This window comes from Rhinoderma darwinii, chromosome 2, assembly GCF_050947455.1.
Source record: "Rhinoderma darwinii isolate aRhiDar2 chromosome 2, aRhiDar2.hap1, whole genome shotgun sequence".
NCBI lineage: Eukaryota > Metazoa > Chordata > Amphibia > Anura > Rhinodermatidae > Rhinoderma > Rhinoderma darwinii.
In genome coordinates, this window is record NC_134688.1 from 236,334,611 (window position 1) to 236,358,815 (window position 24,205).

Genomic DNA, 24,205 nt, shown 5'->3' on the forward strand with positions numbered 1-24,205 from the left:
GAGAAGAGCAGGTAGATTCCCCCTTATGGTTGTTGTAGGCAAATTCGGCCCATGGAAGTAGACTTGCCCAGTCGTCTTGTCGTGGAGACACGAAATTCCTGAAGAAAAGTATTTGGTTTATCTGCTCTACTAGACCATTGGATTGAGGATGGTACGCAGAAGAGAAGTCTAGTTTGACCTCCAGCAGTTTGCACAAGGCTCTCCAGAACTTGGATGTGAACTGTACTCCTCTGTCAGAAACAATATGCTTAGGAAGACCATGAAGGCGAAAGATGTGCTTAATAAACAGCCTTGCCAGTCGGGAAGATGACAAAAGGCCTGAGAGGGGTACGAAGTGTGCCATCTTGGAAAAGCGATCCACTACAACCCAGATCACGGTACACCCAGCAGAACTAGGCAGATCGGTGATGAAGTTCATGGCAATGTGCGACCAGGGAGAGTCAGGCACGGGTAGAGGATGCAAAAGGCCAGCAGGTCTTAAATGGTTAAATGGGAGACTTTATTCTGAGAGCAGGTGGAGCAGGCTGAAACAAAGTCTTTAGTGTCTTGGGACATGGAAGGCCACCAGTACTGACGGCCAATCAAATTGAGAGTTTTTTTGATGCCAGGGTGCCCAGAAACCCTGGAGGCATGACCCCAGCGAAGAACACAATCCCTTTGTTTAGGGGGTATGTAGGTTTTTCCTCGGGGAATGTGTACCACTTCAGCTGGAACAGCGATCATATTACGTTTAGGATCTATAATAAACTGCGGGCCGGGCTCTTGGTCTGTGGGGTCAAAACAGTGAGATAAAGCGTCAGCCTTGGTATTCTTTCCAGCGGGTCTGTAGTGAAGCTGAAAATCTAAACTGGAGAAGAATAATGCACACCGAGCTTGATGAGAATTTAGGTGTTGAGCAGTCTGCAAGTATAGGAGGTTCTTATGATCTGTGTAGATGATGATAGGATGTCGTGCACCGTCAAGCAAATGTCTCCACTCCTCCAGGGCCAATTTAATAGCTAAAAGTTCTTTATCTCCAATAGCATAATTTTTTTCAGCGGATGTGAATGATTTGGAGAAAAAACCACAGGCCACCAGTCTCCCTCTACAAGTCTTTTGTCAAAGAATAGCTCTGACTCCCACAGATGAAGCATCGACCTACAGAACAAAGGGTTTGGTGGAATCTGGTCTATGTAGGGCTGAAGCCAAAGAGAAGGCAATTTTAAGGGCTTGGAATGCGGCTTCAGCCTCTGCGGTCCAGTCTTTGGCATTAACCCCCTTTTTGGTCAGTGCAGAAATAGGAGCTGTCATAGAGGAGAAATGAGGAATAAACTGGCGGTAATAATTTGCGAATCCCAGCATTCGTTGGACAACTTTGAGTCATTGCGTATGAGGCCTGTTGAGAATAGAAGATAGCTTGGCTGGATCCATTTGAAGTCCCTGGTCGGAAATGACATACCCCAAGAAAGGCAGGCTGGTTTTCTCGAAGAGGCATTTTTCTAGTTTGGCAAACAGAGAGTTCTTTAAAACATAGAAGGAGATACGTTCCTGGTGCAGCGCCCCTGTTAACAAGAGAATGGGCTCGTGACGAGATAGATAGTCTCCTGTAGAAGCCTCCCATCTACAGAAGCAATGGACAAAGGTTTGGTTAGCTTTTGCACTGGGATTTGGTAGCGATTTACCAAGGACTGGCACAAAAAATTCCCAGCGGCTCTGGAATCTAAGAAGGCTTGAACGCAGAAAGTGGTTCCTGCAAAGGACAGTTTTGCTGGTATGGTCATCTTTTGAGAGGGAGGTTTTCCACCTAGGGTAGCCTCTCCTACTTGCCCTAGGCATTGGAGTTTTCCGGCCTCATTGGACAGTCCTTGAGGAAGTGCGTTTTACCACCACCACAATACAAACATAAATTCAACTTGTGTCTATTCTGGCGCTCCTTAGGCGTGAGTCTTGTTCTCTCCACCTGCATGGGTTCATCCGACCGAGAGGAAGATTAGGCCAGAAGAGGCCTTTGGAAGGTTGGTGCAAACCGTGATGTCCGATTGCCTAGAACAGATTCTTGTTGTCTCTCACGGAAACGTATATCTATTCGATTAGCAAGAGTAATCAAGTCATCCAAGGACGGTGGAAGGTCTCGGCCAGCAAGTTCATCATTGATTCGGCCTGCCAGACCCTCCCAGAAGGTAGATGCCAAAGCCTCATTATTCCACTGGAGTTCTGTAGCCAGGGTGCGAAATTGAATGGCGTATTGGCCTACTGTGGTGGTTTCTTGCCAGAGCTTGAGAAGACAGGAAGCTGCAGAACAGGCTCGACCCGTTTCTTCAAACACCCTTTTAAAAGCGGAGATAAAGTTCTGAATGTTGTACATGATGGGGTCGTTTCTCTCCCACAAGGGCGATGCCCAAGCCAGCGCTTCACCAGACAGCAGGGACAGGATGTAGGCCACCTTAGCCCGGTCTGAGGAAAAATGATGCGCCATGACTTCGAAATGGATGGTGCATTGGTTAAAAAATCCCATGCAGGGGGGCGTGGCCAGCTATGGGAGAGTGAAGACGTGCTTTCTCCAGCTCCTCACCCAGTGTGCTAAAATCGGCTGACATCCACTCTCAGACATGGGGAAGACGACTAAAAAACACAAGGCAGCAGCCCCTACCTGCCCCTCATCACCCCAGCGTGATATCGGGGAATACTTCGGGCGACAACCCCAGATGCAGCTCCGGGCCTCGATCCGGGCCGAGGCCGGGGGTCAAGATGGCCGCCCGACCTCTCCATCTCCACTGTCTCAGTGCCCTGAGCTGATAGAGACGGCAACAGAAGTCGCTAACTTACCCGTCCGGGTCCAGAATCTGGAGGCCTCCGATTCCGCATCTCTTCTCCGGGCTGTGGAGGATCCTGCGGCCCGGCCGACCTCGCCTGCCTGCATCCAAGATGGCCGCCGGGACTCTGTGGTGCTCGGATGTGGGCCTACTCTGGGGAATACGGCCCCCTTTACAATCTCTCCGGATGGGAGAGCCCCGGTGCAGAGGGTATCGGACCCTCGGTCTCATTGTGAGGCATCTGGGGCTCCCTCCGCGGCAGGTGCCGCTTTTCTGCCATCAGGCCTCGTGGCCTCTCAAGATGGCCGCCGGCGCTCTCCGGCTGGCCTGCAGACGTCGGGACTCCATCCACCTACGCCATTGCTTTCATGGCCTGATGGCCAGCTACCTCCTGGACCTGACTGCGGCCTGCTACCACCTGATCCGGCCTCCAGGGGCGCAAGAGACGCCACAGCTGCCCTGACTACAGCTCCACAGCAGGACGATTCATATGAGAGGCGCAGTGAGTACCGAGGCTCTGAACCTCCTGCCCCCAGTGTCACTTTACAGCCTGTAGGGCCACTAGTCCCAGACCTCCCCACTCCTCTCAGGGGCCCTGGGCTGGTGGGGGCCCCCCCATCTTGGTCCTCCAGCTCCTCAAGGAGCAGCGCCCCAAAGGTCCCCTCAACCACCGCCCCGGCCGGGCATGTGGGATTTCCCCTTCAATCCGGGACTTTGCCTGCATTACATACCCGTGACCAGGGTCCTCAATTCCACCCACTTCCTTCTCCTGACCTGGAATATGCCCATGCTCCGATGGATATACCAGCAGACCTTGCATTAAGTCTCACAGACCCGTCGTCTGGAGGTATATGTGAAAATAGGCCGGCGACTCTTTCAGACATCCGCCAGCTTGTCCAACTGTTGCCCACCAGGGCTGATATGTCTTCCTTTGCCATACAGATCGTGGAAGAATGTAAGCTGGAGTTTACTCAATTTCGGGCTGAACTTTCCTCACTTTCTACAAGGGTGGACACTCTTACGCAGGAGCGGGTTGCTGATAATGCCACTATTGCAAATATCCAATCTACTATTCAGCAGCACTCAGCTCAGCTGTTCACTTTGCAACAACACCTCGATGATATCGAAAATCGTAACAGGAGGAACAACCTACGTGTGAGAGGATTGCCCGAATCTATTCCTACGTCCGATCTGTTTTCAACTCTCTCCACCATCTTCAATACTTTACTAGGCCGTCCGCCAAATACCCATATAGAGATCGACCGGGCACATAGAGCTCTCCGCCCTGTAAGTGCTGATGATCCTCGGCCGAGGGATGTCATCTGCCGAATCCATTTTTACGCAATCAAGGACTCTATCCTGCAAAAAATCAGGCGGCAGCCCATCATTCTCCATCAAGGCACGCAGTTACGTATTTTGCCGGATTTATCTCGACATACGCTGGCGCAAAGTGCTGCTCTCAAGCCCCTGCTGGAGGTGCTCCGAAACCGGGACATCATTTACAGGTGGGGCTTCCCGTTTGCCCTGATGGTCAGACAGGATGGCCGTACCTATACCGTGCGATCCCCGACCGACTTGCCTAGTTTCTTGCGGGACTTGAACCTTCCTCATGTTGCGTTACCAGAGTGTCCCTCATTGTTATCCTCTGCTGGCGGAGGATCGAGAGGGAGACGCCCGCTCCCTGGGCCTCTATCTGTGGCAGAGGGTCGCCCTCCACGAGGACCCCGCAGAAGATCTAGACGCCGACAAGAACGGGACCCTACTCCACCCACGGAGACCGCCCGTTCGGCGTGATGACCCGGATTTCACACCCCTGGAATCCTTCCTTTTACGTATTTACTTGCTGTCGGTTTTCAAGAATGCCTGTGGTTTTGAGTATTACCTTCAGATGCCTTCCAATGTCTTCCTCTCGCTCATTATTTAAAGTGTGCAATGATGTTAAGCTGTCAATACTTATAATATGGTACGCTGGGGAGTGCGGATAACTCTTATGCGTAGTTGTCACCTTCCCCCTGTAGGTTTTGGACCGAATTTTTGGTCTACCGCAATTGTGCGCTTAGCTGGTGCGGCAGTTGTTTTCTTACTGCCTTTTTTGTTTGATTTTATGTCTGTGTTTTTCTCTAATGCTCTGTTCTTTACTCCTAGCTTGTTTCCCTCCTCTGCCTCCCTCCTGGCGATCCTGGACTCCGATCCCTCGTGCGTTAGCCGGCATATTTCAGCGAGCCGCTTAGTCTGCACCCATGGCTGACCTTACTATTGCCTCCTTCAATGTGAAGGGGCTGAATGTTCCTGAAAAGCGGGCGCAAATTCTACACCATCTACACAAGCGTAAGGTACACATTGCATGCTTCCAGGAAACACACTTTAAGGAGGGACATACCCCTACTATCAAGCACAAACATTACACTACGTGGCATTTCAGTAATAATCCCCTCTCCAGATCGTGTGGAGTTGCCATAGCCCTCCACAAGTCCCTCCCCCATCAGGTTGTTAATCTGGTTGTCGGTCCCGACGCAAGATACATCATCTTAGTGCTTAATATTGGTGGGAGGGAATTCACGGTGATTAACGCTTATGCTCCCAATCAGGGTCAGGTGCCCTTCGTTCTCCAACTTATAGAAGCCGCCCTTCCAGTGGTCCGGGGGACTGTGGTGCTGTGCGGAGACTTTAACCTTACTCTGGATCCGACGGTGGATAATTCTACTGGTCGCTCTAGTGTTGCATACGGTGCTATTAGACGGGCGAGGCGTGCTCTCCTACAGCTTCAACTTTGTGATGCATGGCGCCTACAACACCCCACTGATAGGGATTATAGTTTCTACTCCCATCCGCATGGCACCTACAGTCGCTTGGATTACATTTTCATCCAGCAACATGCTCTCCCCTGGGTAGCCTCTACGTCCATTGGCAGTATCCTGTGGTCTGATCATGCCCCGGTATACTGTACCTTACATCTCCCCTTCATCACTAAAGGCTCCTGGACTTGGAGACTGAATGAGTCCCTGCTCCTGGATGGGATGTGCCATGATGATTTACTTCAAACGGTGGAATATTTCACACTTGATCACGCTCAGGATGACACGTCCCCCTTGGTGCGTTGGGAAGCCCTTAAATGTGTTCTCAGGGGGGTCTTAGCCCCCGGAGCGCGCCTTAAAAGAGAAAGGGCCCACTCCCTTAAAATTGCGCTCCAAAAAATTAGCGCTCTTGAACTGGCCCACAAGCGTGCGTTGTCTCTTCCGATTTTACGGGAGTTACAGGTTGCCCGACAGGACGCCAGACGGCTGTTGGACTCTGCCCAGCAGCGCGCTCTCCAAGTCTGTCGCAGTAAATTCTACAAGTTTGGCAATAAGAGCGGACGCATGTTGGCCAGAGCTTTAAAAACTAAGATTGCCCAATCACACATCCCAAATACTAAAGCTCCTTCTGGCCAGGTGGTTCACACGACCCCAGAGATAGCGGATTGCTTCCATACCTTTTTCTCTAATCTTTACAACCTTGACTCTCCCACCCCTACCCACTCTCATCCGCCAGACGGGGATTCTTTCTCTTCTCCCTTCACACCGTTGTCTAGGGAGATAGCTGAGGAACTTGATAAGGACTTCACCTCCCCGGAGCTCCTTGCGGTTATAACCGATCTTCCTGGGGGAAAGAGTCCTGGCCCGGATGGCTACACTGCCAAGTTTTACAAGGTGTTGGCTGACCGGTTGTTACCGTTTTTACTGCCAGCTTTTAATTCTATCTCCCCGGAGGTCCGGTTTCCTCCTAGCTCCACCTTGGCTCATGTCACGGTTATCCCTAAGCCGGGTAAGGATCCTCAACTCTGCTCCAGTTATCGTCCCATCTCCTTGCTCAATGTAGACCTGAAAATTTACGCCAAATTGCTCGCCAATAGACTAAATAACTACCTGCCTGATCTAATCCACCCGGATCAGGTGGGCTTTGTGCCTGGTCGGGAGGCCCGTGATAACACCCTTAAAACTCTAGATATTATCCACCACGCCCAGACTAACCACATCCCGCTCATGATCCTGTCCCTAGATGCTGAAAAGGCGTTTGACAGAATATCGTGGCCTGCCCTTTACCAAACCCTTCGGCATGTGGGAATAGGACCCTCTCTCTTGGCAAAAATAATGGCATTGTATCGTACGCCTTCGGCCCAAATAAAAATAAATGGCTCCCTCTCGGCACCTTTCCCTATTTACAATGGCACGAGACAGGGTTGTCCCCTATCCCCCCTGTTATATGTTCTGGTTATGGAACACCTCATGGCCTCCATTCGGAGCAACACGGATATTAAGGGTATTAATATTGGAGGGATGGAATACAAGTGCTCGGCATTTGCTGATGACCTATTGGTCTATCTCACAGATCCTCATGTCTCTCTTCCTTCATTGATGTCCGAGTTGTCCCGTTTTGGAACATGGTCTAATTTCAAAATCAATTTCTCTAAGTCGGAAGCGCTAAATGTTTCTCTCCCGGGCCCGTTAGTGTCGCTTCTCCAAAGTAATTTCCCCTTTTCCTGGCCCTCCAGAGGTATTACATATTTGGGTGCCCGTATAAGTGGTGACCTTACACAACTGTTTACAAATAATTATATCCCCCTACTTGCCAAGTTTCGCACTGATCTTAATTCCTGGCATAAGACTGAATTTTCCTGGTTTGGCCGTATCAATATTATTAAGATGTCGCTCCTCCCCCGCTTGCTTTATCTCCTGCAGACGATCCCCATCTCTATCCCATCCTTCTATTGGTTGCGGCTTCAGCGATGCTTCGGCTCCTTCGTTTGGCCGACTGGTCGCCCACGTCTGAGCCGGGCTCTTCTGACTCGCTCCAGGGGTACGGGTGGGGTTGGTCTGCCGGATTGTAGGCTCTACTATCTAGCATCAACTCACGCACGTGTTTTAGATTTTTTTCATAACCGTGAATCAAAACTATGGGTCCGTTTGGCTCAACAACTATGTCCCAGTACCCTATCATCCCTGCCGTGGACCCTGCCCGGGAACAGACCGACTCAAACCTCCTTTGTGGTCCATCATACCCTTCTGGTATTGAGGTCCTTAGGACCTGGAAGTACGCTTATAGACCCCCTGGGTCCTTTAACTCCTATCACAGATAATCCAGCCTTTCCTGCTGGTAAGGCTGGTCGCTCCTTCCTAGGCAGGCCGTCCACCAATCCCATGTATTTTGCCCAGGTCCTCTCCGCTTCCTCTCTTCTCGCTCTAACATCCATCTGCCCCGATGCTGTGCCCTCCACTCGCCGTATATATGAATATGCCCAGTTAAAGCACTTTTATGGAGCGGTTAAGCGACGCGCACATCTTCACCGGTTGTTGACGGACTTTGAGCGCCTATGTGTCTCCACCCAGCCCCCTACCCATATCATATCCACGATATATAAGTTACTCCTTTCACAGCGTTCCCAACAACTCCCCTCCTTCTGCGGGGCCTGGGAGAGAGAATTGCATACTACATTTACTGACGCACAATGGAAGCGATGTTTCTCCCTCTCACAAAAAGCATCTATAGCCACTAGGGCCCAAGAAACTAGCTACAAAATAGTATCTAGATGGTACCGGGTCCCGGCTGCGCTTCATAAATGGTATCCATCTATGCCTGACAATTGTTGGCGTTGTGGTGATGTAGGAGGTTGTATGTCTCATGTTTGGTGGAGTTGCCCCTTGTTGAGGAGTTTTTGGGATGCGGTACTTAAATTGATATTGGAGGTTACTGGAGTCTCTGTCCCCAACTCTCCGGAAGCAGCTCTTTTATTCATGTTCCCGATGCCAATACAAGTTTATAAAAGCTCACTAGTTAGACATCTCCTTCAGGCAGCAAAGTCAGTGATCCCGCGCAGGTGGAAAACGGCAATACCCCCAACATTAGATGAGTGGTTTCGGGAAGTTGCCGCGATACAGCGAATGGAACACCTGGTGGCTCACTCTCCGGCAGCTGTGGTAAAATACACAACTACGTGGTCTCCTTGGATAGTGTTTCTTTCTTCTCCTTCCTACCTCACGGCTGTAACCTGAGTTGGCCTATGCTCTTGTGAAATGTACTGTGACGCTTGCTGGCTGATGTTTTTTCACCCAGAATACCCCAGAATCGGAGTCCAGGATCCCCTTGTCCTCTCCCCTCCCCCCTACTCCTCCCCCTCTTGGGACCTTTTTCTATACTTTCTCTTCCCCTGTCTAGGGTAATGTGCCGCTCCCTCTCTGTTTGAATTAAGTGGCCTCACTGTGCCTCCTGATGTTTTGCTGTAAGAATTCTCCATGCTACTGTTGTATACTGCGCAGTGTCCTTCCTATTGAGATGTGATGCACATTATTGATTGATTTCTCTTTTTTGTTGTTGTTCTGATTTGTTTTTGATTTGGTCCACTGACCTTGTTTGTCGGTTCCATTTATGGTGTGGAGGCCTTCCCTCCACTATGTTGTGTAATTTTGTGTTTTGAAACTCAATAAAAAATTTTGAATAAGAAAAAAAAATCCCATGCAGGTCTTGGGGTCTCCCTCATAGCGGGCAGACGCAGGTAAATGTAGTCCAGGACTGTAGACAGGGGCTTGCTGTGGTTGTGGCTGTATCGGAGGCGCCGGAGGCGCTAGTTCGTTCAAACGAGTAGACACATTTTGCAGTAGCTGAAAAAACTGATCTTGGCGGACTCGTTGTCTAGAAAGCTCCTGAGCCATATCAGCCGTGTCAGGCAAGGCTGTTTCAAGGGGATCCATGGCTTGTTCAAACTATAACGGTTCTCACCGGTTTGTTTGTGGATCCTCTGTGTCGTCTGGGAGATGGTGCTTGGAACCCAGGCAACGCTTGGCACAGCGGGTAGAGGGGGTCAGATGGTAGGCAGAAGTCAGGACAGGCAGCAGACGTTGTATCAGGTATGGATAGCAATAGGTCAAGGCAGGCGGCAGGCAAGGATAGTCAAGTTCAGGCAGAGGTCAACAAAGGGAAATCCAGACAAAGGCAGAAGGGAAGGAAACAGAGAACCAGGGCCCTTCAAGACAGAACGAATCAGCGCACGTGCCCTCTAGTGACTGCAGCCGCACATCGAGGATGACGGCCGCGGAGGGAGGTAAGGGATGCATTTACCCGACGCCGCCCAGGGCTAGCAGAGCATCCGGATCTGGTAAGTGGAGCTCGGGATGAACATGAGGTAATGGAGGGCGCAGGAACCGGAGCAGAGGCCTTGGGGAAGACGGTGCGGCAGCCGTTACAAATTGTAGTGGAAAACGATCCCAGCTCCTAGCTAGCATAGATTTCATTCTATGGGGAATAGTCAGGTAGAGGCCCATGCCAGGCCCCGTATCTTGCCACCCATAAGACTGCCCCTACGACCTCCTATCGCACAATTAAAAAATAATAATAAAAAAATGTGGACGTTGTATATGATGCAGCACTGATGATGTTGATGTTGCATAATAGGCCCTGCCGCTGCTCGGTGACAGATCCTTGTATGAGCCGCGCAGCATGCTGAGGGAGCTTGGGGGGGACACGGAGGGGAGAAGAGGAGTGGTGAGGTAAGTGTGCTTCTTTTTTATTTTATGGCCTATAGGGAGGGAGAATAGATGGGGCATGGACGCAGTCATTGCGCCCTATTTGCAGTGCATGGATGGCTGAAAGATGTGACACATTTATTTTAGAGGGGCTCGCCTCTTAAAAAGTATTGCATCTTGCACCAACTTTCTTTCTTTTAAGACTGGCGTAGAAAATGACAATCTTGATAAATTCCCTCCTTATTGTGCTGGCTTGTATTGGTTTGTTTGTATTGCTGTTGTCAACAAGTGTGAACAAGGTTTTTGGAGGCTGTGTGTAGTCCTGTTACCAATATTGGCAATAAAAATAACATGTGAAGTACATTTCTGCATCAGTATAGCGCAGTGTTCCCCAATCTGTGGCTGTCCAGCTGTTGCAAAAGTACAACCTCCATCATTTCTTGACAGCTAAAGCTGGAGAGTCACAGGCCGAGGAGAACTGGTATAGGAGTATCATGCTGTTTTCTGTATAATAAATACAACCATTGTGGTGCCATTAGATGAGAAGATCATATGCATAATGCATCCTACAACATACTGTTCTTATTTTAGGATTTACTTTTCTACAGCTACAACCATACCTATAATGGAATGTTCGCACTCTGTGTTTTCAGGCGTATTTCGCCCCGAAATACACCTGAAAAAATGGTAGCTGAACGCCTACAAACATCTGCCCATTGAATTCAATGGGAAAAACTGTGTTTTGTTTAGACAGGGCATTATTTTACTCTGCTGTTTAAAAAAAACAAAGGAGGAGCATGTCTTGTGTCAATGGAAAAACAGCTCCAAAAACTACTCCAAAAAACGACTGAAAAAACATTTTCAGCTTCGAAAACCGCTGAATATCAGAGGCTGTTTTCTCTGAAAACAGCTCCGTAATTCTCAGTTGTTTGTGAATCTGCATGTGAACATATACTTAGGGTATGGCCACACATGGCAGATTTGTTGCAGAAATTTCCACGACCGTCCCATTCATCTGAATAGGGTTTGCGGAACTGCTGCAGAAACAATCCCATTCAGATGTTTTGCACTGTCTTTAAGTCAGCAACAAATCTGTGGCATGTGAATATACCCTAAAAACAAGTGGAATTATAATTGAAATTTGTACACTGCTGCTCATGTTATATTATATTATCATGGATTTTCAGGGCACGGTATTCATAATTAAAAGGCTGTATGGAATTTGTCTGCATTTCCTCACCTTAGATTCCCCTTCACCTGAGGAACGGAGCGACCCTTTCTCACTGGCAGTATGTTTTGATAGTGGTCCGTCTATGCACACTGATTGCATCCCATACTTTAAATTGTCAAGTTTCATTGAAAGGAAACACGCAAGTGGTAATTCTGTAAATGAGCGCAAATGAGAAAGTTTGTGATGGTGAGTACATTCCAGTCTACGGCATTCATTAATCATTCACGTTCTCATTACTTATTTAACTAAAGAATACCAAGATTCCGACATGGCAAGCTGTCAAGAAGTACAGTTGAAATTCTCACCTACCTAGCGTGCAGATGACTAGAGCTATCTCATGTAATGCAGACTGTAATTCACTCCTGGTAGAAAGCCTTTACTATATCATTTTATATCAATCATATTCTGACTATAAAAGGGTTTTTCGGCAGCACCATAGAACTTGAGAGGAGTGACAGTGTGCATGCTCGACTCAATTCAAACTCCTCTTCACCGTGGTCGTGTGGTGAGGAGGAACAGACGTAGGAGGACTCTAGTGAGAGAGTCTCAGTGGTGGATCGATCACACATTTATCACCTACTCTGATACATTTCTATCTTCACAGAAAGATTTTACATAGTTGTGGATGAACTTTGTAAAAATCCCATTCACACTATGTGGTTGAGAACTATTCAGTTTTTAGGCCATGCAGTAATTCCGATAGCAAGTGTAGGTAAATAACAGATTGAATTTTTTCATTTCTGATTGAAACATAAGCTTTAACCCTTCTGCTGCAATCAGCTGACTTCTGTAGGTACGGTTTCTCACCCCCAGCAAACAGCTAAATTTGCGAAGGGAAGTTCGTGTCAGCTGTACATTTTCTCTGCAGCGGCAGATGTAGGGGCTAGGCAGTTTTACATGTGGTCATTCAAATGAACGGCCGACAGGCGCTGGCTTGAGGGGCAAACACACAGCACTGGTCCATCAGTGGCGGCCCATTCTTAAAGGGGTATTCCTATCTCAGACATTTATGGCACATCCACAAACCTATCTTGAGATTGGTGCGGGTTACGTAAAAAGTGTAACTCGCTGTGCTATTCTGTTTCCGTAACAACCATAGCAATAAATTGGAGTTACGGATACAGCGTTGCACGGCAAGCTGCACTGTTTCTGGAACTGCTACGCTGTTTCTGTAACTCCAATTCATTTCTCTGAGAGTTACGGAAATAGCGTAGGACAGCGAGCTATGCTGTTTATGTAAGCCCGGCTACCTGTCCACACAGTCTACGTCTGGATTCGGCAGCCAGGGGACTGGGTCGGCGGACCCTCGCTCTCAAGATAGGTGCGAGTCCCAGAATTAGGACACAAATCTATCAGACATTTATGGCATATCCTGTAGACATGCTATAAATATCTGGGATAAGAATACCCCTTAAACATCTTTAACTCTTGACCCCACAGAGCCCTCAGCAGTGAGACCCCCTTGCATTATAATCCCCCCGTGCAGCCCTCCGCAGTCAGACCCCGCCTAGCAATATAATCCCCAATGGAGCCCTCAGCATTTTCAGGCCCCCCTTGCAATATAATCCCCCATATAGCCCTCAGCAATCAGCCACCCCATGCCGTATAATCCCAATAGAGCCTTCAGCTGTCAGACCCTCTCTTACAGTATAATTCCCCCCATACATCTCTCAGCAGTCAGAGTCCCCTTTGCAGTATGAGGCCTTGTACAGAAGTGGCGGAATTGCTGTTGAATTCCGCTGTGGACAGTCCGCAGTGGAAATCTGAAGCAGTCGTTTTTTACATTTGTTTCTATACATTTTTAGGAAACTTAGTACAGACGTTGCGGAAAATAACTGTGCGGAAATTAGGCTGTGGGGCAGAATTTCCCCTCTGCAGCATGCTCAATATGTTGAAGCAGTGGAATTTCACTGTGGATTTCAGCCTTTGCAAAGCAAAAACTGAAACTTGTGGCAAGTCCGCTGTTTTTTTTTGTAATGTCTGAATTGCCTGTCAAATATGCAAATGTTGCTGCAGATTCGTTGCGTAATTGCCCCCAATCTGCACCAACATTTGCAGCGGAAAAATTCTGCCACGTCAGAACATGGCCTAATATCCACATAGAGCTCTCAGACAGAACCCGCTTACACAGGGCTGCCATCAGGAATTTCTGGGCCCCATACTGCCAATGAGTCTGGGCCCCCGCCCCCCTCGTTATTAGGAGGGGGGGGTGAAATGTAAAGGGGCGGGAGGTAGGGCACATTAAAAATAAAACTCTTTGGAGGAGCAGGGCAGAGACAGGAGGTGGGTGTCGGAGGGCAAAGGGGAGAAACTAAGTCCCAGGGCTGGGAGAACTGAAGGTAGCAGTGGTAGCCAGGGGGGAGACGCAACCTCACAGGGGCTCTGTGGAGTGACAAGGAAGAGACAAGAGACAGCGGCTCTGTGGGGGGCAAAAAGGGAAAGTGAGTGTGTGTGTATGTGTGTGTGTGTGTATGTAGAATCTGTCAGGGTGTAGGAGGGCAATATAAACAAAAATCATTGCACTGAAGCCCTATACACAGCAGAGTCACTCACCAAAATGTAGTCCCTAAGATCTCCCACCGCCACGGGCATGTCTGGATGATGCTTTTGCATTCTCTTCACACGCTGCACACACGTTATCTGTGTGTAGCGCTATCTACAGGGGGCTGTGTGTGGCGCTATCTGCAGGGGTGGGTGAGGCGCTATCTACAGGGGGGGTGTGTGGCGCTATCTACAGGGTGGGTGTGGCGCTATCTACATGGGATTGTGTGGCGCTATCTACATGGGATTGTGTGGTGCTATCTACAGGGGGCAGTGTGTGACACTATCTACAGGGGTGTGTGTGTGTGGCGCTATCTACAGGGGGTATGTTCGGCGCTGACTACAGGGGAGTGTGTGGCACTCTCTACAGGGGATTCCAGTCCAGGAGGAGACCCTGACCTCACTGTCCATATATGGACAGTGACCTCAGGGGCTACCTCTAGGAGAGGAATCCCCGACCAGAGTGTCGGCAACTCTCTGGCCGGGGATTTCGCTCCTGGATGGGTGAATGGCAGAGCAGGAAGCTGATACTTTCCTGCTCTGCCATAGTATTCAATTGTATCTGCATCCTGTGGACGCAGATACAATTGAATATGGCAGTGGCTGAGACACGTCTGGGACAGTAATTTGCCGGAACTGCCTCTTTAGATTCAGGACAGTCCCTGCAAATTCAGGACTGTTGCTAACTATGCCTCCGGTATAAGCTTTCTCCCCCTACCCAGGTATACTCTCTCCTTCCTCTACCCCTCCCCATGTATAATTTCTCCCCTCCCTTCAGATATCATCACTTTTCACCCAATTATTACCCCCCCCCCCCCATTGTATAATGCCTCCTCCAGTGGAGGGATGTCACGATACCAGAATTTGGACTTCGGTACCGATGCTTTGTGTAGTATTGCGATTTCGATAACAAAGCGATACTTTGCCAACAGTAATAAAAAAACAAAACAGTTCTTCCATTTCTTATGTGAGGCGCGAGGTGTGATGGTAAATTTAACCTCCATGTGCCTCACATTAATAGTAATTAACCCCATCATGTTCCTCAATTATAAAGGGTTAATGTGTAAGGTACATGATGGGGTTAATTACTATTAATGTGAGGCACATGGAGGTTCAAAATTCATAATACCTCGTGCCTCACATTAATAAGTGAAAGAAGTTTTTATTTTATTTTTTACAACGTACACATCATAAATGATGCAAAAAAATTGTTGTGCAGGTTATTACAGCCGCGCCAATACTGAATGTGTATATTTTATGTATTGAGACTTATTTTAATGTGTTTTGTAAAAAAGGTGTATGTGTATTTTTTTTAAATTTAACATTACTTTATGTTTTTACTTTCTTTTTGAAACTTTAATGTACTGGTATATATCTATATACGCATAGTACACAGGCAGTTGTTAGGACAGACCTGAGTATGCCCTAACAGGAAATATGGTAAGACAGCCCTGGGGTCCTTCATTGGACCTTGGGCTGTCTGCCCATATATGGTATGTCCCTCAATCGCGTCACAGGGATTCCTGTGACGTGATCCAAGGGGCATCCCCCCTTCTTATTTTCCCCTGAATGCTGCAGTCAGCTGTGATCGCAGCATTCAGGGGAATAGCGACAGAGATGAGAGGTTTCTTTGATCTCTGCCTTTATAGAGTGGGACTGCGGCTGTGTAATACAACCATTGCCCCGCCCCGCACGAGGTTAGCACGAGGTTATGCGGGCGGCGCTGCACTAATGAGCGGCGGTTCAGGCACTGAAGACAGAACATGTGGGGGTGTTTTGTAGTGCGCCCGCCATGTTCTGTTTTCAGTGCCGCCGCTCATTAGTGCAGCGCTGGCCGCATCACATAATCCTGGCGGCGCGCACATGTCAGGACTCCGGAGCAGGGCCGTGACTGTGTTACACAGCCGCAGCTCCGCTCTCATACATTCATGTATTACAATATTGAGCTGTGCGGCCGCACAGCTCAGTATCGAAATACATGAAATAACGGTATTGAACCGTTTGGGGGTGCACGGTATCGAAACCGTATCGAAGTTTTGATGCATCGTGCATCCCTACTCAAGTGCCATCCTCCCTCCATTATTATCTCCTTCCCACTCTAGCATCATTTCCCTCCTTACCCAATGCCATCTCACTGCCCCATTATCATCTCGCTGCCCCCATTATCATCTCCCTGCCCCATTATCGTCTCCCTGCCCCCATTATCATCTCCCTGCCCCCATTATCATCTCCCTGCCCCCATTATCATCTCCCTGCCCCATTATCATCTCCCTGCCCCATTATCATCTCCCTGCCCCCATTATCATCTCCCTGCCCCCATTATCATCTCCCTGCCCCCATTATCATCTCCCTGCCCCATTATCATCTCCCTGCCCAATTATCATCTCCCTGCCCCCATTATCATCTCCCTGCCCCCATTATCATCTATCTGCCCCCATTATCATCTCGCTGCCCCCATTATCATCTCCCTGCCCCCATTATCATCTCCCTGCCCCCATTATCATCTCCCTGCCCCATTATCATCTCCCTGCCCCCATTATCATCTCCCTGCCCTATTATCATCTCCCTGCCCCCATTATCATCTCCCTGCCCCCGTTATCATCTCCCTCTACCCCCTCCCCATAGAAAGCATAAATCTTCCCCACGTCTGTATTGGTTCACACTGCAGCATAGGATTGTATCACTATCAGCTCCACGACGGCTCTTTTCTGCTGTCCTGTGTAAACAGAGGGAGAAGACAGGTTTATTGCACATGTTACACAGGACGGGAGATAAGAGCCGTAGAGCTGATATAATCCTATGCTGCGGTGTTAACATAATACAGAGGTGGGTAAGATATTTACTTTCTATGGGGGCAGGAGGAGATCTTTTCAGGAGGCTCCGGGCAGCAGCCTGACACAGACATAACTCAGTACTCACTGTGTCTGAAGAAGAAGACGACGACTGCTGCTGCTGGACGTATCCTCCGAGGCTGAGCTCATAACTCCCGCTGCTGTGATGTCTCCACCCCTTGTCTCCTCCCCACACGCTGTCACACTGTTGCGGAGGAGGAGGGGCAGGCACATGTCACTCTCCAGCGGGCCCTTACGATTTTATTCTGATGTAATGAACGGGCCACTCCTTCGTGATGGGACCTGTTCCTTTCACCGAAATGAAATCGTAAGAGTCACACTGCCGTGAGTATATTAATTCCAGCGGCAGAGTGCGGGCCCCTTTTTTTAAAATTTATGCCCGGGCCCCTCACTGCAGTACCCCCAGTCCCCCCCTGATGGCGGCCCTGCGCTTACAGGATAATCCCCTCATATAGCTCAAAGCAGTTAGACCACCACTACAGTATAATTCCTTCCATAGAGCCCTTCGCAGTCAGTCAGACTCCCCTTGCAGAATTATTTCCCTCCATAGAGCCCTCCGCAGTTAGACTCCACCTTGCAGTATAATCCCCCATGAAGCTCTCAGCAGTCAGACCGCCTCTTGCAGTATAATTTCCCCCCATAGAGCTTTCAAGAGTCAGTCTGACCCACCTTAAAGTATAAATTCCCCCTCTATCCAGAACATTGCTGTCGGCCAATCATTAAATCTTGAAGGCCCTGGATAATGGGGGCAACAGGCTGAGCAGCGCTCAGTCTTTTACATTTCTCATCGGCCAGGGCCCTCGATCTCCTGTTTGTCTCCTATGTCCTCCTGCTCCTTTGGGATACATAAGCAAGTCACTCACATGCAGTGGCACGCTCTCCTGCTCCTCTCTGGCAGGCTGCGTCAGAGGTGTGTTCTAGACCTGCCTAGCGTGCGGCACATCTACTAGATATGGAGGATTTTTTCAAATGTGTAGCCAGTAAAACGTGGCGGCCCTAAACATCTACTGGGGAATCATCCCAGCCCAACACTGATGTCCGACCATGTAATACATAGACAGCTGGAATCATTAAGAGGAAGAGCTGTTGTTTGTTAGCATCTCTCTGCTCTGGCCCATAAAGCGGAAATTACTTTCTATCATGTTCAAAAGCCCTAATAAGGCAGACGGACACGGGTCATCCTTGACACAAACCTTCTAATGAATCTTAAATGGGTTGCATAGAATTAGAAAAAAGTGACTGCTTTCTATCGGAAACAACACCACGCATGTCCATGGGTTGTGTCTGGCATTGCAGTTCACCGGCTGAGCTGCAATACCTCACACAATCTGTGGACTGGAGTGGCACTGTTTTTACAAGAGAGCAGCAATGTTTTTCTAATCCTGCACTGCCCCTTTAATAGAAACTCTACAGCAAGGTTGGCATTGTCATAGTAACCAGTAAATATCCTTTGCCATTGTGACATACATTGTTCTAGAACACTGACATCTAGATCCAAGTGATTCACCGCAGATTTACCTAACACTTCACGCTTCTCAGTGTGCAGTGTCCATGTTATCTCTATTGTCTTACTACTTTTAGAGAATATACATTTCACAATCTTCTGAACCAGAAGAGAGGACCTCCTGGTCTACTACAGAATAAAGGGTTGCTGGATAAGGTATCTATATATTTAAAGAGGCTCTATCACCACATTATAATCTGATCGGCGCTGTAATGTAGATAACAACAGTGGTTTTTATTTTGAAAAACGATCATTTGTTTTAGCAAGTTATGAGCAATTTTAGATTTATGCTAATTCATTTCTTAATAGACTACTGGGAGTGTTTTTAGTTTTTACCAACTGGGCGTTGTACAGAGGAGTGTGTATGACGCTGACCGATCAGTGACCAATCAGCGTCATACACTTCCTATTGTTCCCGTCTTACAAAACTGTCCAGTATGGATTTCCGGTAAATACTTTAGAACTATTAATGGAATTATAATCGATCTGATTTGGGGTGGTAAAAGATCTAGAATTTTACTATCGATATTGAAATTGCCATATGAGAAGGGGGTGGTTAAAATATCCAACTTTCAGCTCTATTACTTTACAACCCAACCAGCACAATTGGTGGATTATGATAAAGGGTTACTGAATGGTGTAAAGGCAGTCGAATCTTTAAATAGGGAAAAAAAATATGCATGGTGATGTGCATGGAAGCAAATATTCTCTCACGATTGGGGAGTAATATTACTGGGGGAATGATTCAGAGAATATGGGACAGGGTGAGGGATAAAACACTAGGGATTAAAGGCTATTTACCTTTTACCCCAGTTTGGGGTGATACATTTACAGACACTGAAATTCTACAAGGGGTTAAGTTTTGGAATGATAAGGGGGCTACATTTATGATGCACTGGTTTAATAATAGGGTGGTTAAGTCTTTTGAGAAGATTATGGGAGAATATGGGGTGTTAGATATACACTTTTTACAGTACGTACAAGTACAATATGATATTAGGTCACAATATGGGAAGAGAGAATTCAGATTGTATAACCACAAACTATTTGATTTCTTAATACACTCTGTAACTAGAGAAAAGGTGGCGGCAAAAATATATTCTATGCTAAATTGTAGTGATACAGAAGATAAGGTGAAGAAGAGTTTCATTACATGGAATAGGGTGGTGGATACACTAAATAATGATAAGTGGATCAATGCGCTAAAAATGATGCCAGCAACCACTAGAAATAATGTATTTAGAATTTCACAGCTATCCATAATACATGATGAATACCTATACGAGTATAGACCATTGGCATACGCCAAACAATAATGCGTCCACACAAATTATAAAGCAAATATCAATACCTATACCAGACTGTGAAGACTACTAGTATATCCAGATAATGAAACACACATAGCACAAGTCATGTACCATGACAATATAAAATAAACTTTATTGAAATATACATAACACATTGGCCATCAAAATATAAAAACAATATAGCACACAGTTAAAAAGGAGAGTATGGAGGAGCTGCGTGAATAATCCAATATATATGCTACCATACTATAAACATCCTGTGATGTGGTAACAAATGCAGATATCTATAGAAAAGATAATCATATAGATCAAGTATTTGGACAACAGAAGCACATAAATATATTTAGTACCTAACAGAAGAGCACACAATTGTGCATGCATATAAGAGTATACAGCTAAAGCTCCAAGTTGCACCCAAAACAAAGACCATGCTTTATAAATAAAGGATATTGCACAAACCCATGGACTGCATGATAGGAAGCACGCAGGAACACTCCACACTGACCGCCCCAGACGCACGTTTCGCCGTCAGGGGGTACCCCTTGAGAAAGCTGACGGCGAAACGTGACTTCTTAGCGATATACCATAATTATAACAAAATAAAAGTAAAAAAACAAACAAACCAAATAAAAATTGCACGTAAAATACCCCCAAAAAACGGCTCCTCCTGACCAATCATTGTCGTAGAACTAGCCCTGATCCAATTACCCTAAAAAAGACACGTAATGTATAAGAATTTACGGTAGACAATGACGATCTCAATTAAAGATTTTCTTTTAGGGTAAAACTATATTATTACCTGAAAATGACCCCTTGGTACTTAGCACTCAAGGCGCATGCCCCACCAGCCCCACCACTTACGAAAAAAACTCAGCAGCATTTACATGGATTTTAAACATGAGGAATCAATGCCATCATTGAAAATATATTTGCATATATACCTTAAAGTGGTTGTCCAGTCATAAGAAATTGATGGCCTATCCTCAACATAGGCTATCAACATCTGATTGGTCAGGGTCCGACTCTTGGTATCCCTAACGATCAGCTGTTTTGAAGGGGCCCTGGCGCTCGTACGAGCTCTGCTTCCTCTTCATTCCTGTCACTGCTCGTACTGTGAATTGCCGACACACTTATAGCGACGGTTTACAGTATTACAGCCTTCTCCCATTCACTGTAATACTGTGAACCGCTGCTACATGTGTGTCGGTGATTTACAGTACAAGCAAATAAAGAATGAAGGGAAAGCAGCGCTCGTACAAACACCGCGGCCCCTTCAAAACAGCTGATTGGCGAGGGTGCCAAGATTTGGCCCTCCACCAATCAGATATTGATGGCCTATACTGAGGATAGGCCATACATTTTTTAAGACTAGCCAACCCCAATTAATAATAAACATTAATTGTGAATTACAATGGGTGAGATTTCCTAACAAAGTTGTTTGATGTTTGCCAACAAAATGGAACACATGACACACTAAATCTAATTGTTTTAGACACTTTTCGCGTCTATACTGCTTAAACCGTATTAAAGCAGTCTAGAAAAAAGGATGTGGCTAAGAAAAGTGTGTGTCGTACTGTTGGCATAAGGAATAAAAGGGTGACTAGCAAGTTGCAACAAATTTATAATCCCGCTTGTGCCACTTCAATAAATTTGACATCATTTGTGCATATTTACAGCACACTGCATATACCCATGACCCATGAGAGCAGGCAAATTTTAAGGCTGAGCTGCCCAGAGGCATAGACTTGTTCTAATGAAAGGTTACTTTTTTTTTTTTCTCTACTTTTTGTTAAATATTGTAATGTGTTTTTTCATAACTATGAAATAATCATCTGTTGTAACTTCATCTACAGAAATAAAATCCAGAATCTAGACTTCAATAATCATGGGGAAAGCTTTCAGCTGCTGCAAGCTGGTTCCCGATGTAAAGAGCAAAGTGAGAGTGACCCGCCATGAAGACACACAGAAAACAAAGAACGGAAAACACCACCATGAACCAAGTAACAGTTGCAAGTATAGTATTACTCCAGTCATCAGTCCTGATCTGAAGGAGACTCTGACAACTACTAAGCCACCAAGCGTCAAGATGGACTCAGAATATCCAGTCCTCAAAGATCAAGTGTCCACTCAAGAGCAACAAATATTTAATGTTCCACAGCGCATCATACTACACACATACACCAAGAAGATCCTAAAATGTTTAGCGGACTTTCTGTGCCGGAGATGCTTCCAGCTGTATCACCTTTCCCCAATAGATATAGTAGAGTGGATAACAAGCATAGACAGACATCTTCTCCTTCAAGGATGGCAGGGCCAAGGATTTTTAACATCAGGCACTGTGGTGTTCTTGTACATGCTTTGCCGAGATGTCATTTCTTCCGAGATAAGAAGTGAGAAAGAACTAAAGGCAACCTTGTTAACATGCTTGTATGTGTCATATTGCTATATGGGACACCAGATCTCCTACCCACTAGGTCCCTTCCTTGTAGACGGCAGAAAGGAGACCTTTTGGTACCAATGTCTGTCCATCATTGCACACATGAGCTCAAAGATGATGCGTCTCAATACTGACCCAAAGTATTACAGTCAGATGTTTGTGAGCCTTAGAGCTGAAGGAAGACAAGCAAACTAAAATCTTCTGATGAGTGCACTACCTGGAATGATGGCCAGAGGGGAAAGTTCACACGGATCAAACGACACTTTATATCATTGAACAATATTCCGTCAAAAATAGACACCACTCCAATGGGAAACGAAGCTTCAGTTTGTGGTAGCTCCTAAAGAACTAAAACCTCCTCCTCGATCCATCATCTCTACAAACTGCCAGGAAGTGACATGTAATCGGCCAACAACAGAGCTCTCAAATGTAATTTACACTCCCAGCGCCGGTCTCTATCAGCAAGGATCAGTCTCAGTGAAGAAGTCCATGACTACGCACTTCTGTAGAACAGTCTCTTTGCCTTACATGCAGTGGGACTCAAGGCCGAGGTTTTACATTTTGCACTACTCCCCCCACCCTCAAGCCCACGTGACAAGTGGGTTTGTCCTTTTTTGTCCTATTAGATAGCCGTAATAATGTAAGGCACAAGTGTAGCTGAAAGCTTGAGCCTGGGTGTATGCGCAGAATCACTAAGGAGACGCTGGGACATCCGCTGAGCCACATGCCCTCAGTAGATGCATTTATTATTGTTAAAGAGCAAGGTGAAGTTTTAAATGGATTATCAACTCCTGTTCACGGTCCCCCACCAGCCGTAACTCATTATATACAAGCATGTGATTAAAAAAATGCAGAGAAATAAAGCAGCACAATGAGAAAGCCTTCTCAGGTGGGTGATAGCTTCAAGGTAAATGACTACTTCACCTTCTTTACACTACTTCAAAACTACGGATTAAAGCAGCGCTCCAAGTATATCGGTCAATAAAACTCTTTTATGCACAATAGCAATGTTGCACCCTCTCAATGAGGGCATTCTCAAGCTTGAAAATGCCCTAATTGAGAAGGTGAAACACTGCTAATGTGAACACTGGGTGCATAAAAGATTTTTATTGAGCGATATTCTTGGAGTTCTGCTTCCATTCGCAGGAGACACTGGACGTGGCAGATGACAGCAGGTGCAGTGGAACACGACTCCAACACCAACAGGCTCAGGAACAAGAACACAGCACGGGATACATGATACAGGTAACAGGGCATGAGTAACAACAGGAACGGGACAACATTTGCAAAACTGACATGGGATAAACTAACAACGCTCAGGCAAGGATCAGAAGGGCATGGCAATTTTTATAGTCCAAAGAATCATGGGCAGTTGATAATGATGATTCCATTTGTGTGCGGGCTGGCCCTTTAAGGCCAGGCATGAGCGTGCCAGCACTCACAGATTCATGGCTGCTGCCCCTGGGGGGTGAGTAAACCCGACCGTCCACGGCCATGGACGCTACAGTGCCCCCCCTCTTACGCCCCCTCTTCTTGGGACCAGAGGGAGAGAGGAACTCCTTAATGAGAGCAGGGGCACACTGAGGTTCTCTTCCGGCTCCCAGGACCTCTCCTCAGGACCATAGCCACTCTAGTCCACCAAATAGAAAGTCCTTCCTCCTACCCTTTTGCAGTCCAGGATCTCCCTCACCACAAACACATCAGATGAACCGCTGGGACCAATTGTGGGTCTCGGAGTCTTACTGAAGTGTTTCAGGACCACAGGCTTCAGAGGGACACATGAAAGGAGTTGGGGATTTTGAGGGTAGGAGGCAGCCGAAGCTTATAGGAGACAGGGTTTATCTGTTGCAATATCTCAAAAGGTCCGAAGAACCTGGGAGCAAACTTGTATGAAGGAACCTTTAAACAAATGTTTCGTGAGGACAGCCAGACTTTGGTACCTGGAAGATACTGAGGCGGCTCCTTCTCTTTATATCCGCTTTTGGCTTCATGCGATCGACTGCCAGCAAAATAGAGGACCGGGTCTGTTGCCATATTTGCAGAAA

The 24,205-nt window shown here is 47.1% G+C and overlaps 2 protein-coding genes across 4 annotated transcripts in view; one reads left to right on the top strand and one right to left on the bottom strand.

Moving 5' to 3' along the window:
• Window positions 1-24,205, bottom strand: part of REPS2 (RALBP1 associated Eps domain containing 2) — a 216,437-nt gene that overhangs the window by 103,940 nt on the left and 88,292 nt on the right. For 2 of the 3 annotated variants that reach the window (XM_075852974.1, XM_075852973.1), the window contains exon 3: window positions 11,529-11,671. In XM_075852974.1, the coding sequence (XP_075709089.1) occupies window positions 11,529-11,671 (143 nt within the window). Of the gene's footprint in view, window positions 1-11,528; window positions 11,672-16,979; window positions 17,123-24,205 lie in introns of those variants that run through there. The other variant, XM_075852975.1, reaches the window with a different exon arrangement.
• LOC142742826 (cyclin-dependent kinase 5 activator 1-like) lies at window positions 18,426-23,037 on the top strand. Its single transcript, XM_075852976.1, has 2 exons — window positions 18,426-18,572; window positions 21,577-23,037. The coding sequence occupies exon 2, from the start codon at window positions 21,609-21,611 to the stop codon at window positions 22,353-22,355; it is 747 nt and encodes a 248-aa protein (XP_075709091.1). The 5' UTR covers window positions 18,426-18,572; window positions 21,577-21,608; the 3' UTR covers window positions 22,356-23,037.